Consider the following 15,829-nt stretch of genomic DNA (forward strand, 5'->3'; position numbering starts at 1 on the left):
TCTGTGAGGTGGTATGTGGCATCCTCTGGACTCTGGTCCCAGTGGCTGTTCAGTTTTCATAAAAGAAGCTTTGCCCATAGTCTGAGCAGGGGGTATCAAACATATCTAGGTGAGCCCTGATCAGCATGCCATGCAAGGACCTAAACCTGAAGGGCTGTGGTCTAGCCATTCCTCTCAATCAGCAGTTCCTGAATTTATTTGATCACAGAACACTTTCAACACTACACTCAGCTGACAGAATGCCATGAGCTACAACACATACCTGGATGAAAGCAGGTTATAAAAAAATGGCCCCATAGACAAATCCATTGCTGCAAGGAATGTTAAAAATTTGGTTCACGATTAACGTTTGTATATACTGCACAAAAAGATCCTGGGTAAGAACCGGTACACAGTATAGAGAGGCGATCCCTGAATAGATAGCACACAAGCTACTGGTGAGATATGAGCACCAGCAGCATGCATGGCTGGGGAAAGGGTAGGGGACCTGCCCTGCAGGCTGGGACATGAGATCTCACAGACCTCCTGCCTCCTCCCTTACGGATCAATGCATAATAATGTTAACTACATAGATGTGTTTAACAGTGTTCTTCCTTCTATTTTTTGATGTTAGACATTAAATGTTCCTAGCATCTACTTTGTTGTCATAGACCACAGACATATCACATGAGTTTTGTGGAATGGTTTGGCAAACACTGTTGTAAACAATCTGTAATTCTCTCACAGCAGACCACAAGACCTGGGAACCTGCACTGCACTGTTTTGACTCTATGGAATCGCTTTTCCTGAGCTACACTGTCTGGTATTGAGGGCTGTCTAGTAGAAGCAGCAGCCCTGACAAATCCTGATGGTAGTTATTGTGGGATGTCATGGACTTCATCACCTCAACACCGCTCAGTGACTTCTTGATGAGGACGCCCCAGAGATACTTTTCTTGGGCCCCAGAGCTTAGAAAGATGGGGATGCTCCTGCACAACTGTACTTTATTTTATGGTCCCCACATGTTTTCAGAATCACGTTTCTATATTTGCCTCAGTGTCCAGAAAGCTCAGAACTTGAATGAATGGCCTGCCCTTAGCCAACATGCAGTATCTGATGGTGTATCTTTCTGTAGTTACTTTCCTCCTAGTCACAACAAAGCAGTCGTTTTATTTCTCCTTCAGCCTGATTTACCTTTTAAATTAAATCTCAATTTGTTATATGGATTTTCATTAGGTGCTTCAATTCTTTTTTGCAACAAGGCACAGGATAATCATATCCCATTAAGGAAGGAGGATCCAGGCCTCTCCCCCAAATCAGTGACACCTTTGAGCATTCCGCTGGCCTGGCCCATCTCAGGTGAGGCCTTGTCTAAGCAATAAGCTGAGCACTCCTGCCTCCCAGTCCTGGAAAGCACCATGTTGCAGCTGTCCTCATGCTACAGCAGGCCATGCATGGGAACATGGGAAGCTGCCCCTGGATGACCCATGGCTCCATCTGCAAGGCAACTACCGGCATCCCCAGCAACTCATCCCCACCCATTTCAGCAACGAGGCAGGCTGATGTCACACTAGTCTGCTCTGTCCTGAACACTTTTTCCTGGAAATGTTTTTACATCAGATCTACCCACCCACCCCTCCTTGGCTGGCTGGGAGATTTCCACCCTGTGACTGACACGTAAGGTCCATCTGTTGCCCTGCCTGTGAGCTGATGGGTCGGGCTGTTTTCACTTAGCTTCAGAAGTATCATGACTCCTGATATAATGAAATTTCTTTATTTTGAATGGGCTCATTTGGTGATCCATCAACAACTGATGCTACCGTGGGCATGGAGCTATTCTAGAGGCCCCTGGAGGAAAACCTGGTCATGATGCGCTCCAGCACACCTCACTGCCACGCCCTAGAGGGACTCTGAGCCAGAGCGCTGCAGAGACCATGAGTGTGGCAGAGCTGGCATATACACCCAAAGTGGGCTTCCCCGCTGATAGGAACACAAGAAAATTCTAGCCCTCTGCCCTTTAAGAAAAAAGTGGTAGAGTTTTTAAAACTCTTTCATTCTCTTGCAGGAAACTAACGCAAGACCTGCCAATCTTGTCCTATCATATTTGCTGCCCTATCATCCATTTGTTCATTCAGTAGACATCTGTTGAGCACCACAATGTGCTAAGCATATTCCAGACACAGGTCCCACCCTCAAAGCACTTGAGGTCTGAAGAAAGAAATCTGCAAACAGGGAGCTGGAATTTGTCCTGATGCCTGCATGATGGAAGGAGGCTAAGACACCTGCAGGAGGGCACCTATGTCAATTTTATATGATGCTTGGAAAGTCTGGTAAAGACACTTATATAAAGACATCTTATGTGATACACCGTGTGTGTGTGCGCGCGTGTGCACACAAGAGAACAATGCATCCATGCTAATGCACAACTGCAAATTGCAGAGATTTAGAAAACATACCTACACCTCTATCTTCCATTTATACAGAGGACTGACCCTGATTTGCAGTGTCCAAAAGGAGGCTCATTTTAAATGCTCTTGTGCTCCAGCACCAATAGCCAGAAGATGCCACTACTAACCCGTCAGAACGCAGTGGACAGTGTTGTGACCTGCGGAGATCCCAAGTATACTCATCAGAGGCCTGACAGCCACAGATGAAATCCTAACGAACGAGGACACTGCAGAAATGAGGCTTCAAGTGCCTTGGCAACAACCCAAAAGCAAACCAAGGTTTCTTTATGCTGCTTCTTGGGTCATTACTTGAGAAACATAGATTGCCAGTGCCTGTGTCATTGCATTTGAAATATCTATGACTGTCCTGCTATTGCTAATGCTAGTCTGTAAGCGCCACACGTATGAAACTGCTGACTGGGAAACAGAGGGGAAGTGGCTCGGGCCAGCCAGGAACCAAAGTAGCCACCTTCCCACCTGAAGTGGGGCTCAGCGGCCCGGTTTCTAAGAAGGACGAGGCCCACTTTGCATTAAACCAGGTAAGATGGAATGAGGAAGCGCCGTCTCTTCGCATCGCAGCAGCAGCCGACGTAGTGCTGAGAAACACTGTGACGCTGTCAGGATCAAGGCCACTGCCTGTCACGGAGCACCGGCCCTCTTCTTCAACACCCACCACAGGGCCTGCGTGCAGAGCTGAGACTGTGCACTTTTAAAGCCTTTTATATATAAACCTAAGTCACGGGGCCTAAAGCTCAAAATGAAAACACTGCCCTGAAATGTATTTTTATCCTCTCCTGATAGAATGAGTCCCCTAGTGGGAGGTTCTGACAGCTATAAGTGGCATGCCTCCTTTCCCGAGTATGTCGCTTTTACTCGGATTCCAGTACTCCTGCCACCAGCAGGAAAAGTGAGCCAAACACACTCCGGTGTGATGCAGCGCTCAAAGCTACATTCTGGCGCTCCATCGCTGGGTCTTTCTGGTGATCAGGCACTGCAGCCATGTTTAATAAGCCAGGCGCACAGTGCTTGGCCCTTAGATTCTTCTTATGTTAAAGCACTACTCACTGAGCAGCCTTTCATCTCAGACTAAATGCATTTAAGCCTCACCTAAAGGTTTGCAGAATTTGCTTTCTGCCCTCAAGCAGTTTATGAAACCTCTAAAACTAGGACTCATTGACTCAGCAACAACCTGGGTAAAATACAGGAGCAAACGTGTATGGCGTACAAAGCACTGCCGTAGATACCGCCACCGCCTTCCTGAATTCTCCGAGGAGGCAGGTTCCGTGAAGCTAAGTTACTTGCCCAAGATGGTGCATGACCAGTGAGGCCGAGGGGGACTCTGACCCATGTTCCTGAGTCTCATTAGAACTCTGTCTACTGAGTGACAGCTGCGGCTAAAAGGTACAGCCTCACTCCGTGCTTGTATTACAATTTTAAAAGATTAGCGGACAATAGAATAAAGCTTGGGAATTAAAACAAAAATTTTTCTAACTTCCTTAAAGTAGAAAAAAGAAAAGAAAAGAAGAAAAGGCGTTGCCGCCACAGGCATTCCATTCTCTTCTCTTTCCCTTTGAATCCAGTGGCCAGGCAGACGCAGGAGCAAAGATAATGCTATTATTTCAAGGGGATAATGTATTCTATCCTGCTGTGATGTGAGCAAAGTAAAAAGGACTGGTTACCCCACGTGTGGAACAGTCACACCTAGAGCAAGAAGAGAGCCCCAGGCAGAGTAAAGCCCCAAGATGGGCCACAGAACCCCCAAGCCCCTGTGGCACCTCGGCAGGAGTGGTCCATCTTGTTGAACTGGAAGTAGCCTGACTTGCACTGACACAGTGCGACACCATCCAGATCCGTGCAGATGGAGGTCTCCTTGTCACATTCCGGAGTCTTCCGCTTACATAAGCTGCCCGCTGGAATGGAAAAACAAGACAGTGAAACAAAACAAAACCTCCTAGACTTCAAACCTTAAGATGTATGAACTTTCCATTTCAAGAGGCTCTGCAAACAATTTTCCAAAAAGTGCACACGGTGCACATGCCTTCCAGAGATCCACGCTGCCCCCACCGCGCCTTCCCTGTCGGCCCCCTGGCCTGTTCACGCAAAAGCTCACACAGCGAGCAGTGAAATGGGGAAACCCAGAAGAAATGGTGCTTCCCCAACTCCAGCATCCATTGCAAACCCAGCCCTTGAAAGTGTGACCTATTCTTGTTTAAGGGCTATGGGGGGAGATCGACACAAACCAGAAGCCGTGCCCACGCTCTTCTGAGAAAGCCAACAGCCCCTGTGCTGTGCCTGTGCAGCCCGGAGGGCATGGCACACTCCTACGGAGGGGAGCGTGCCCCCTAACAGCCGGTTCCGAGGAGAGGTGTGGAAGATATCTGCTCCCTGGGGGCTGTAGTCTGCCCACCCCCCCCCCCGCCACCCCGCTACACAGACCATGTCTTCAGGCTTATTGGTCTCTTATCTTCAGCACCTTGCACAGAGACTGGGCCACACACAACACCAGGCATACACATGCCGAAGGTGGTGTTGGACCACCAGTCACTGGGTCACCAAGAGAGATGGGGAGTCAGGGAAGGAGTGCATTTTTCAGACCTTCTACCTCCTTTCCTTGCTTCTTACATGTGTATCCACCTGCCTGTGTCTAGCCCTGGGCATGTGGGTCAGGTTCATTTCATGGATGACAGAGAACTATTTCATTATTATCAAAAAAGCATTCATGCTGGGCACGTGGGGCTCCCTGAGACTGTGTACATTGAACCCTCTCTGAGATTGTATACAGCAGACCCTCTCTGAGGCTGTATACAGCGACACAATGAGGGTGCGTTTTCCCATCTAAGGTAAGCCTGACAGAAAAGGATACATGTAATTGGTGTACACAGACAATAGGACAAAAATATAAAACCAGCTGGAGAGTAAGCAGTAACTGACTCAGACCCGTGTACGCGGCAAGGCAAGCCTGCTGCATGCTGGTGGTGGCGGCGGACGAGGGCAAGTGCTGAACGGGGAGCAGGCCACGAAAGGGCAATGGATACACTGTGCAGTACGGATGGTGTCTCATCTCCCCTTGCCCCGCCTTAAGGAAGACATCAACCCATTCAGAAACCAGCTCTTAACACAGCAAAACTGCCCCCGCCTAGGCAGTCTCTGGCGATGGGAGCTGACACCCACACGGGAGGGTTGGGCTGTGTGTATGGGGTCCCAGAAACAGCTTCCTTTTCTGAGTCCTGAGAGCCTGGGACGTCGGGGATGGCCGGTCACGGGGAGGTAAGTTTAGGACACAACTTTAGTTTTCAGCGCCAAATTTCCTGTCTTTATCAGTGGAAGCCGACGAGCCAAATATGAACCCTGTTTGTGTGTGTGATAGAATTTCCTTTGTTTATTGTGAAGAATTTGTATTTAAGGGAGAAAAATAAAAAATGGAAAATCTCACAAGGCAAACACTGCAAAGCTGGCACCAGAGAGGCTCCAAAACTCTGCAGTCCCTCATCTGTACTTTCTGAGGGCTCTGCCAGTCCTCAAGCCTTACTCTGAAGAAGTAGCCCCAGGGCAAAAGGCTGTCCAGGCCGGCACTAACCCTGTCCAGCAGCCAGCCTGAGTTGCCTGGTCTGATTAGATATTTTCTGGAACCCAATGTCGAGTTTTCCTTCCGTCCTGCCCGCTCATCCAGCATGCCGGCAAACACTACCCGCCCAGCCAAAGCAACCCTTCTCTGCACAGAAGCAGGTTCATGGGGACGCAAGAACAGCTGGCCCCGTCTCTGCAATGCAGGAGCTGCTATCCTAAAAATTCTTCAAAAACATTCTATCATAAATCCATCAAATGGAATCAAGCAGAATCCCATTTTCATTTTAAGCCTGGTGATGTGACTTTTCTATATCCACAGTTCCCATGGTCCGTGCTGGGCATAACATCCGCCAGACACACAATGAGAACTTATGTAAAGCTAAGGCAGAGACCCTGCATGGGGGATTTCCAAGGACTCTAAACCTCTGGAGACATGAGCTGCGGGGTTTTGAAAGGCAAGGAAGTAAATATTTTGTGAACTGGAAAGTAAAAACCTGCCTTTCTAATGGCTGTGTCCAGAGTAGCCCGACGCTGCCCAGATGTTGGAAACACCCAGATGTCAGAGCCTGAGAGCTCCTGCCCATCGTGCCTGCCTCTCCAGCACTCAGAAAGGTGAGCCAGAGACCAAGCGGAGTGTATTAGCAAAACCTGGGGGAGACCTGGGATTAAAAAAGGGAAGAGCCTACATTCAGCCAAGGCGCCCGGCTGCCTTTGTTTTCATGGGCTCTGAAAGGAGAGGTGAAGCACATATGGGGGCAAGGGGCTAGGTGGGACATCTCTGTACCTTCTCAATTTTGCAGTGAACCTAACGCTGCTCTAAAAAAATTAAAGTCTTAAAAAAGAAAGGAACGGAACCTCAGGAAGGAAAACAGAAGCTTTCCCATGGCCACAGACATCCAAGCCGTTGGGAGAATGAGAGTCAGAGAGTGGCCAGGGTTGCTCTGAACGGGACCTTACAAACCCCAATATCTGGCCACTTGATTTGCAAGGCATGAACTGCTTTTACTGGGGACAAAAATGTAACCTCACACAATACTGACCACAGAGGATGTACTCCCTACGTGCATGGTGAATTCAAAGATCCCCTTCCTAGTCGGTGGGGAGGACAAATTGGGACCCTTGAATCACAAAAAGAAACAAAGTAAAATCAAAGAGCTCTTGCCTCAGAGTTTAGAGCACACTCCAAAGGGGCATGAATTTTTAAGCTAACTCCCCAATGATGCTGAATGATAGCAAATTCAATTCCAGAAAGTTAAGCTTTTTTTTTTTTTTAAATGAATAACTAGCCTGAAATAGGCCAAAGATGCTGCATTGATCCCAGAGTGCAGCTCTCCAGCGCACGGGCCACAGGGAGAGCCCGCGGGACCGGCACTCAGAGACCAGACCCGCGGGGAAGGTCCCGGACCTACCAGCACGTAAAGCACCAAGCCAAGCCTGCTACCTACAACTGAGGTCAGCATCTGGGCACTGGATGGGAGGTTCACACAGATTCCACATCCTACTTGCGTAGTAAAATGAGCTTAGCAGAGCCCACTTTGATCACTTATGATGAGGCAGCAAGGACGAGCCCCCTTTGCGAGGAAGCACTTTGATTCCAGCAATTTTCCCATCCCTCTAAGACCCAAATTTGCCTGCTGAACTTGTTTCTAACCCTTTCCCATACCTGCTTTCTACTAGATGCACTGCAGACACTTTTTGACAAAACAGATAAAGCAAGAACAAGAAGACAGAGATTATCTTGCACGGCACTGGTCCTACATCATTCTGGTCTTGTTTCTGTACACTGGTCATGTGCAAATAAACAAAAATGGCAGGTAGTGCTGCACATGTTTTTACTTAATGGTATACCCCAATGAAGGTCTGGGGTACTGACAAGCAGGTACATTGTGTGTGTGTGTGTGTGTGTGTGTGTGTGTGTGTGTGTGTGTGAATGTCTGTCTCCCCAGAGAGTAGGAACTTTTCAAGGGAAAGAAGAGTGATTTCTGCTTCATTACATCAGCTCCTGTACAGGAATAGAAGAGGCAGCATGCCAAGAACCAGGTGACTTCAAGACTGCTTGTGTGTGCATGAGTGCACACACACATGCACACACACATGCACAAAGGTGCACACACACAGAGGCTTTTGCTTAACACCCATTTCAAAGAGAGCCTGGCTCTGTGATGACCTTTCTTTGATGTGAGCCCCGAATGCCTTACATTTCTATTCTAGGTCTGTGCCTGATCATATGGATGGGGTCCTTCCAGGGGGCCATTCTCTTACCTCTAAAGATCCGCCTCTGAGATCCCAAGAGCTGGCAGACCTCAGCAGAGGACTTGCAGGAGTTGACACATTTCTGCATCCCATCAGCCAGGTCAAATAGCGTCACATTGGAGGCCAGGGAAAAGGTGGTTTGCAGTGACATGACCACACCGCTGGACTCTCTATGGGCAAAGTGTGTAGGTTTTCAATTGCTCTAAAATGACATGTGGTCCCCAAGAGTTTTGAAAAACGAGTGTCATCTCCATTGTCCAGTGAGGGAACGGGATAGCATGGAGGTCCACGGACTCTGGCCCTGCAGCACTCTGTGGCTGGGTGAACACAGGGCCTAGTGTTTACTGCTGCCACCCATGAAAGAATATCCTCCCCTTTATATAGACTGGCTCACAAACGAATGTACTTACCTAGATGCATGAACTGTGGAGTGGGTATAACCAGGGAATGTGGAGAAACACATATTTAACTGAAAGGAAAAACAGGTTTGTTGTTAACTGTGAGTTAAGACAAAAGCCTTAGACCTGGAACTGATTTCCTATTCTCAGAATTAGACAGGCATTTTCCAGCCATCACGTTATCAGCTGGGGGTTTTATAGAGCAGTGTTGTCTTTTTCTTGTTCCCTGAACGCCTTCCTGCGCTTATGCTGTTTTCCATGAGTACAAAGGCAGAGAGGCAGATAGCAAGTCAGTGGGGAAAATCTTGGCAGGAATGATGTTCAGAACAGCACCCTTGGTTGCAAAACATCTTCAAAGCAGCAGATCTCTTCTAAGATGCAGGGTTTCAAAAAAACTCAGAGGCAACTGTTTATTTGGACTTTGCATAGTGAATGAGCCTCATGAAAAGGCTGGTCCCCCACTACCCCAGGTCTGGCAGGCTTTACACAGACCCTTCTTAATCTACAATGAGTTGACTTAACTCAAAGATAGGTTGTCTTCAAAAGGCTCTCCATGGGAAATGACATTACGTGGGTTAAGAACTCTTCTGGTGACAGCAAATTAAGATGGACTGCCTGTGTTTGCCTTGTGCCCTCAGGAAGAGCAGGATATCCCTCCAGGGCATAAAGAAAGTACCACGCCTGCTTCCCTGTCCCCCCAACATTGGGGCTGGGGATTCCTTTTAGGCAGCAGAGGCTCTCAATACCTTGACCAATGCAGACCCACATGGCTTCAAAGTCCATGTGTCACTCTTTAGAAGATGGATTCAGACATGGGATGTTATCAAAATCTTTACGGCTTTTATGACATTGCTTTATAGTTTGATAGCCAATGAGTTATTATTAACATTATTACTTAATCTTTGTTTTTTCCCCAAGTAAAAACAGAAATGACACATTTCAGAATAGAATAGCATCTTGGGAAAGACCACTTGAGTGGCTTCTCCAGTCACTGCCTAAATCTTCACTATTTCCTGGGGTGGAGATGTCACTTAAATAATACATTGACACTGGGTAAAAGTCAGCAGGCCAGAGTAGTCCCTGAGCACTGTGTAATCGAAAGGACTGCCCCTGTGCGTGGGGTTCTAAGCCTCTGTACTATCTTAGAAGGAAATATTGACTTGTAGCACAACCAAGAGGCAGGTGTGGTGGAGTGACTACACCACCAGGTATAGGGTTAGAAGATGTAAAAGTAGACATAAAACTCACTGTAAAGAATTCAACCTCGCCCAAAGAGAGGGCTAGTCCTTGGCTCCCGGGAGGTGATCTCTAAGCCTTTGGGGTAGTCTGCATTTGTTTACCTGGAGGCTTGGGCTACTCCAGATAGTCTAGCAATGTGAATTATAGTGAGGGCTTTGAGTTATAGGGTGTCCCCTGGACCTCCAGAGGGGCTGGAGACCGAGGTCAGCCAGATAGGCAGTTGACTATGTCTACATATTGGCTCTAATTTTAGTATATGTGTTGCTGAAGCGAGCACTACACATTGGCTCTAGACACCAAGACTCAAGTAAGCTTCCCAGGCTGGCCAAACTCCATGATTATCATACACACTGTTGCCAAGAGGAGTTAACACTGTCCATGACTCCACAGGGAGAGAAGCACTGGAAGCACCAAGTCTGGAAACCTCCCGGCCTCTGCCCTATATGGCTCTCTTCCCTTGGTTGATTGTAACCTGGGTCTTTTCTCTGAATTAAACCATAACTGTGGTATAACAGCTTCCGGTGAGATCTTTGAGACCTAGTAAATTATTAAATCTGAGGGTGCTCGGGTGGTCTAGTGGGTCTTGGGGATCTCTAAACTTGTAACCGGTTTCTGAAATGAGGGTGGTCTAATAGACTGTTCCCTAACTTTGCGCTTGCTCTGTGTGAGCTCAGGCAATGTCATTAATTTCTAGATCCTGTCAGTTTTCCATCGGCAAAGGTGTTAGCAATACTTCCTACAGAAGTGAGGCATCTGTCAAAGCACCTGTCACAGCGCAGATGCTCAGTAGACACAGAAACAGGACTGGGCTCTAAATTTTATGCAAATAAAATCCACAGTCCTATGAAATCCTATAGGTTTTGATTAATATATAAACTCTCACCTGTAAAGAACAAATAAAATTGAAAACAAATCAGGTGATCTCTAAAACTTATTTTAATGACAAACTTCAATTCTCTAAACACCAAATCTTAGACTCAGGTAGTTCAGAGGCAAAATTTACTATCTGAATTTCATTTTCATCTCTTCTTTCTTCTTTTCTATTTTTCTTTTTCTTTCTTTCTTTTCCCCAACAAAAAGTAAACAAAGAGGGAAAGAAGAATCAAAGTCCCCTAGATAACCTATGCAGGGAATGCTCACCCCTGGACAGTCAGGATGAACTGTTTCGCCTTTGTGGTTCCCTTGAGAAAAAAAAGCATCATCCCCTCCGTGCTCCTAAACACAGATACACAGCCCTGCAGCACATCCACAGCAGATGGCAGAGTAGGACTCCCTGGGTCTTTCCTCTTCACCAACAGCTTTCACAGGTTCGTGTCATCCAAGTGTCTGTGAGGATCATTTTGCACATAGGAAAGAAATGCCAAGGACCCAACAAAGGCTGCACATGAGGACAAACGCGAAGAAACGCTTCCACTGGAATCACTAGTTCTCAACAGCTCCCTTCTACTTCCGAGAGGCCTTTTATTCTACAATGAAGCTGCCCTTCCAAACAGAACCGAAGTGAACAGCCCAGGAGATACAGCTGATCCCCAGGAGGTTCCCAAGTCTGAGTGAAATCTGTTCTAGAAAGCAAAGGACTAGAAGGAAGAGGTCCTTCAGAAAACTTACTGTCTTGGTGATCTCATTTTCAACTTCCTGTAGGTCTGAATGCTTTTCCACGGTGGTGTTAAACATTTTCTTTAATTTAAACTCCGTCACGAAGGTTCTAACTGAAAATAAAAAAGTAACCTGTCAGGCTACACAACAGGTTGACCTACACAGCTGTGTGTTTGTAAATTTCTGGGGCATCCAGGTTTACTCCACCTCAGAAGACAACCTCTGTGCATCTCCTCCTGGAGGGTGCAGACCACCTCTCCCTCTCTGGGCTCCTCTCTAGGAAAGTGAGCATCTACTGAGCCGAGCTGAAGGCTCAGACTGAGTAAACCTTTGGGTGAGAGGCTACAATCCTTGGAGCTTTCTGCGTGTCTGTGGGAGTGGCCTTCCCACAGCAGATGCCTAACAAAGCTGTGACACAAAAGAAAGGTGAGCTGACCTGAATAACATACTCCTGGCAGGAGACATGGGGCCAGACACAAAAAGTGCCCATCAGGCCCGTCCAGGGTGAGAGGGAGGAAAGCTCTTGCACTCTAGGTCTTTCACCAAGTTGGTGAGTCCTCACCTTCTGGGGCATGCTGTGGTTTCCTCTTCTTCCTGCCGGCTCCCCCAGCAGCCCCAATGCCTCTGGCTCAGAGGACATGCCCCTTTCATCACTGATAAAAGAGGCTTCCAGCAGTCAGTAACTTCCCAAGGTTGCACAGCTTCCAAGGGCCAATATTAACATTTAAGGTCACGGGTGCCCATCTTCCAGGTTCTTCTATACCCGCAGCCCCCTGAGGAATCTGATATTCTTAGGGCAACCAAGGGGCTACAGGGAAAGGTTCCAAACCTCTGTAGCAGGACCCCACTCCAGGAGGCTGCCAGACTCTGTGATTATAAGCCACGTAATGACACAACCCATTTTCAAGATGATGCTGGATTCAGACATGAAAGAAAGCGGCCTCATTTTCAAGGCCCATTTCACTCATAAAATAAAATTCTAGTTAACATCAATTTGTGCTGATTAGGCCTGAGGGGAGTGAATCTTACAAATGGGCAGGAAATCAAAAATTCGTATAGCCTGCTTTATATCTGGCTCTTATCTTCCTTTAAATTAAATTCTTATCTTCCCCTCTGGACAGAAAAAAAAAAAAAAATCCAAAACACAGAAACCCCTGAAGCTGCTCTTTCACATAAAGCTTACTTGCTTAATTTAAAAAAGAAGGCCCACGAATGAGCCAGGGAAAACATTTAACATCTTATACTTACTGTCTAAAGCCCTTAATCCTTATTTAACATCCTTTTGCTTGTTCTACAGTTCAGTGAAGCCAGCTGCTAAGGACTCTTTCTGAGCAGCAGGGAGCTCTTTGAAAACATTCTTGGCCAAATGAAAGCGTTTCAGCATGCTCTAGTTTGCATGCTCCTCTGATGTTTATGAACAATGAAGTTAAATGACTTGAAAAGGGAAAGATGATTGTTAACACAATAGACCAGCTCTCCTCCTGGGCCGTGGGGCCTGTGGGGCAGCCACACGCAGGCCTCCAGAACTGGCATCCCACTCCCCCTACCCCTATTCCCATCTCACAGGCCCAGGTTTATACCCAGATGCTCTGTATGGAAACACACAGACCGTAAATGCTAAGTACACAGATCTCTTCTGAATCATGACAGTAAATGTGGCCTCTGCTTTCAGTGTAAATGTGGAAGTGGCATCACCTGGCGTCTCCCCAGCCCCTGTACTCTCTCCAGGCACAGGCTTTCTCACATCTGCAGTCGCATCACCTGGTTTTAAGGCAATTTTTATTGTGAGATTTAACTGTCAATTTATACAGGTTATCAAAATGACTTAAGATCCATAATTATTCAGAGTGGTTTATTATATTCACTGCTTTCAATTCTAGTCCAAGTGGTCCCAGAGGTTAAAGACTAATGTTAAGTGATACCTCCCATCTGGAGAACTCTACCATTTCCCCTCCTCCCCTCCCTTTTCTTTTCTTTCTTTCTTTCTTTTGAATTTTTATAAGAGATTATTTGAACCAAACTGATAACATAAGCTGGGGAGTGCTCCTGAATTCCACCATTTTCAAAGCTTTCTCAAATATATTATTTTATTTGATTTTCACAATAACCCTGAGTGGGAAGCAGACTAGAAGGTGACCTGATTTTACAGATGAGGAAAGTGAGGCTCAGGGGTCATGTGCTCCGGGTGGTGTTGCTGGAGCTGGAAGCCAGCACATGAGTTCCCAGGCAGGTGCACTTCCCACACAGCTTTAGGACAAATTCATTTCCATTTTCTCTATTCTTAAACCAAAAACTCCTGGCTTATTTCTTACAGGGTATAGCTAAATGGAATAGGTTACCCAAAATCAAATCAACTTTTAGAATAAGAGGAATTCTTGATGTTGAATGATATCTATATTCCTAGATTTTTCTTTCTTTAAATAATGCTTTGACATGATACAATTTAAAAAATTCTACCATTATTTTAGTAGAGTAGCAACCATTGAAATAAATTTCTAGGCCCAAGATGGAGCTGCTCCTGTCCAGTGTACGACATCAGCAAACCGAACTTTCGTGATCCTATAGGTGCTCTGCTGGGCCAGACACCTAGTATATCCAGTCAGCCAATCCCCAAACTCCAAGCCAGTCTTGGGCCCTATACTTATTTCCTTGTTCCTTGATCTTTCTAAATAAGGTCAGATATGCAACCGCAGCCAATCACATACTCTTTCCATGTTGTCACTTCTAGCCCTCTAAAAAATTTGCTCTTGCCCACAATTCCTCAGGAAGAGTGCTCCTCAGCCTGTGAGGCACTGTACAGCCCCATCCATGAATTGCTTTCTATTAAATTAGGATGTCAAACTTGTTACTAAATTGCTTTAGTTTTGTCATTTGACACAACCTTCTGAAAAGTCTGATGATTTCCCTTAGCTTACCAGCAATAGGAGTTCATGTAAATAATATTTTCAAAAGACAAAGACATTTGTTCTCTCAAAAAAAAATTCACTGAGTGTCAGAACATGGAGGCAGCTGGAATGCACACCTGGACTTTTGGTATATGCTAATCAACCTGGCCCTGGACTTAGCCGTTCCCAAAGGATATGCTGATGGACCGAACCCATTCCCAGGGGAAATGGTGATGGACCTAGTGGGATCTGTTAACTAACCTGTTATGGGGGAAGCCATGAGATGTAAATAACCTGCTGAATATGCTGATAAGCAAACTCACCCTCACAGGTATAAAAAGGCGCCTGCAGAAGTGCAGGTGGGACTCCTATGGGCCCACGAGAAGGACCGGGAGTCCCCGCTCCCTGTTCCCCATTCCCTTGCTCTTATAGGCCCTTGAGTTGGTCTAGGAGCTGCCTCTCCCCTCCACCCCCTTCCCCTTTTTCCCTCAATAAACCCATTGCCTGATCCCACAGTGGTCTCCGGGTGATTTCTCAGAGCAAGGCTGCCCTGACACTGAGTACTTGTGTTAAGTATCACACTGGGCGATTTTAAGATGATTCAAAGTTGAGTCACTTTACCTGCCAGTTTCCTTATCAAACTTAGATAATAACTTTATGTTCTTGATTTCTAATTTTTCAACAAGTTATGTATTAAACTCGGCACTCCAATATAGGGTTACACATTGTGTGCAAGAAAGCTCCTATGATTAACACATTATTGTGTGATAGAAGGAATGCAGGGCTGGGAAGCTGGCCTCCAATCAAGCATGTTTATACTTGGCCACTCAGCACCTAGTATGGGCTTTAGTTTTCATGTGGGTTGTTTATTTCTTAATTTTAAAGCGGTGATTATATCTAAAAACAACCAAGTTCCATGAAGCTATCAAATTAAAAAGCAAAGTATGACAAATTGTGTAGTACAATTATGGCAATAGCGCTGTAAAATATATCTGCTTGTGGACAAGAACATGAAGATTGATTTTAAAAATGAAAAGAATGTGTAAATTTGGTAGGACAATCAGGGTTTTTTTCTTTATTTTTCTCTCCCTTAAATGTATTTTTTAAACTATGTGGTTAGAATATTTTTGATATATACATATTTTCTCCTAACTGCAGGGTGGAATGATTAAGCAAACAGTGTTACGTACAAATAATGGTATATTTATGCACTTATTAAAAAGTTTGTGTAATATTTTTAGTAACATGGGAAAATATTTAAGGTGTCAATTTTGCCCAAATACCACATGATTTCAACTATATGAAAATATAATGCATACTAAAAAAGTTTCATATAAGGTGATATATCACTAAGTGGTGGAATAATAGGCAGCATCTACCACTTCTTCCTATATTCCTTGTGCTATACCTTGGACAAATATTGATTCTGATTAGGGAGAAAAACAGTTATTTTTTATGTTACTTT

The 15,829-nt window shown here is 45.8% G+C and overlaps 1 protein-coding gene across 1 annotated transcript in view; it reads right to left on the bottom strand.

Moving 5' to 3' along the window:
* HEG1 (heart development protein with EGF like domains 1) overlaps positions 1 to 15,829 on the bottom strand; it is a 95,441-nt gene that overhangs the window by 32,675 nt on the left and 46,937 nt on the right. Inside the window, exons 10-13 of the mRNA XM_090277781.1 lie at positions 11,492 to 11,592; positions 8,657 to 8,715; positions 8,256 to 8,416; positions 4,202 to 4,336 (exon numbers count right to left, since the gene is read on the bottom strand). Of these exons, the coding sequence (XP_090133907.1) occupies positions 4,202 to 4,336; positions 8,256 to 8,416; positions 8,657 to 8,715; positions 11,492 to 11,592 (456 nt within the window). The remainder of the gene's footprint in view (positions 1 to 4,201; positions 4,337 to 8,255; positions 8,417 to 8,656; positions 8,716 to 11,491; positions 11,593 to 15,829) is intronic.

The sequence above is a fragment of the Furipterus horrens genome, unplaced genomic scaffold (assembly GCF_987537825.1).
Source record: "Furipterus horrens unplaced genomic scaffold, mFurHor1.1.pri manual_scaffold_1, whole genome shotgun sequence".
Taxonomy (NCBI): Eukaryota; Metazoa; Chordata; class Mammalia; order Chiroptera; family Furipteridae; genus Furipterus; species Furipterus horrens.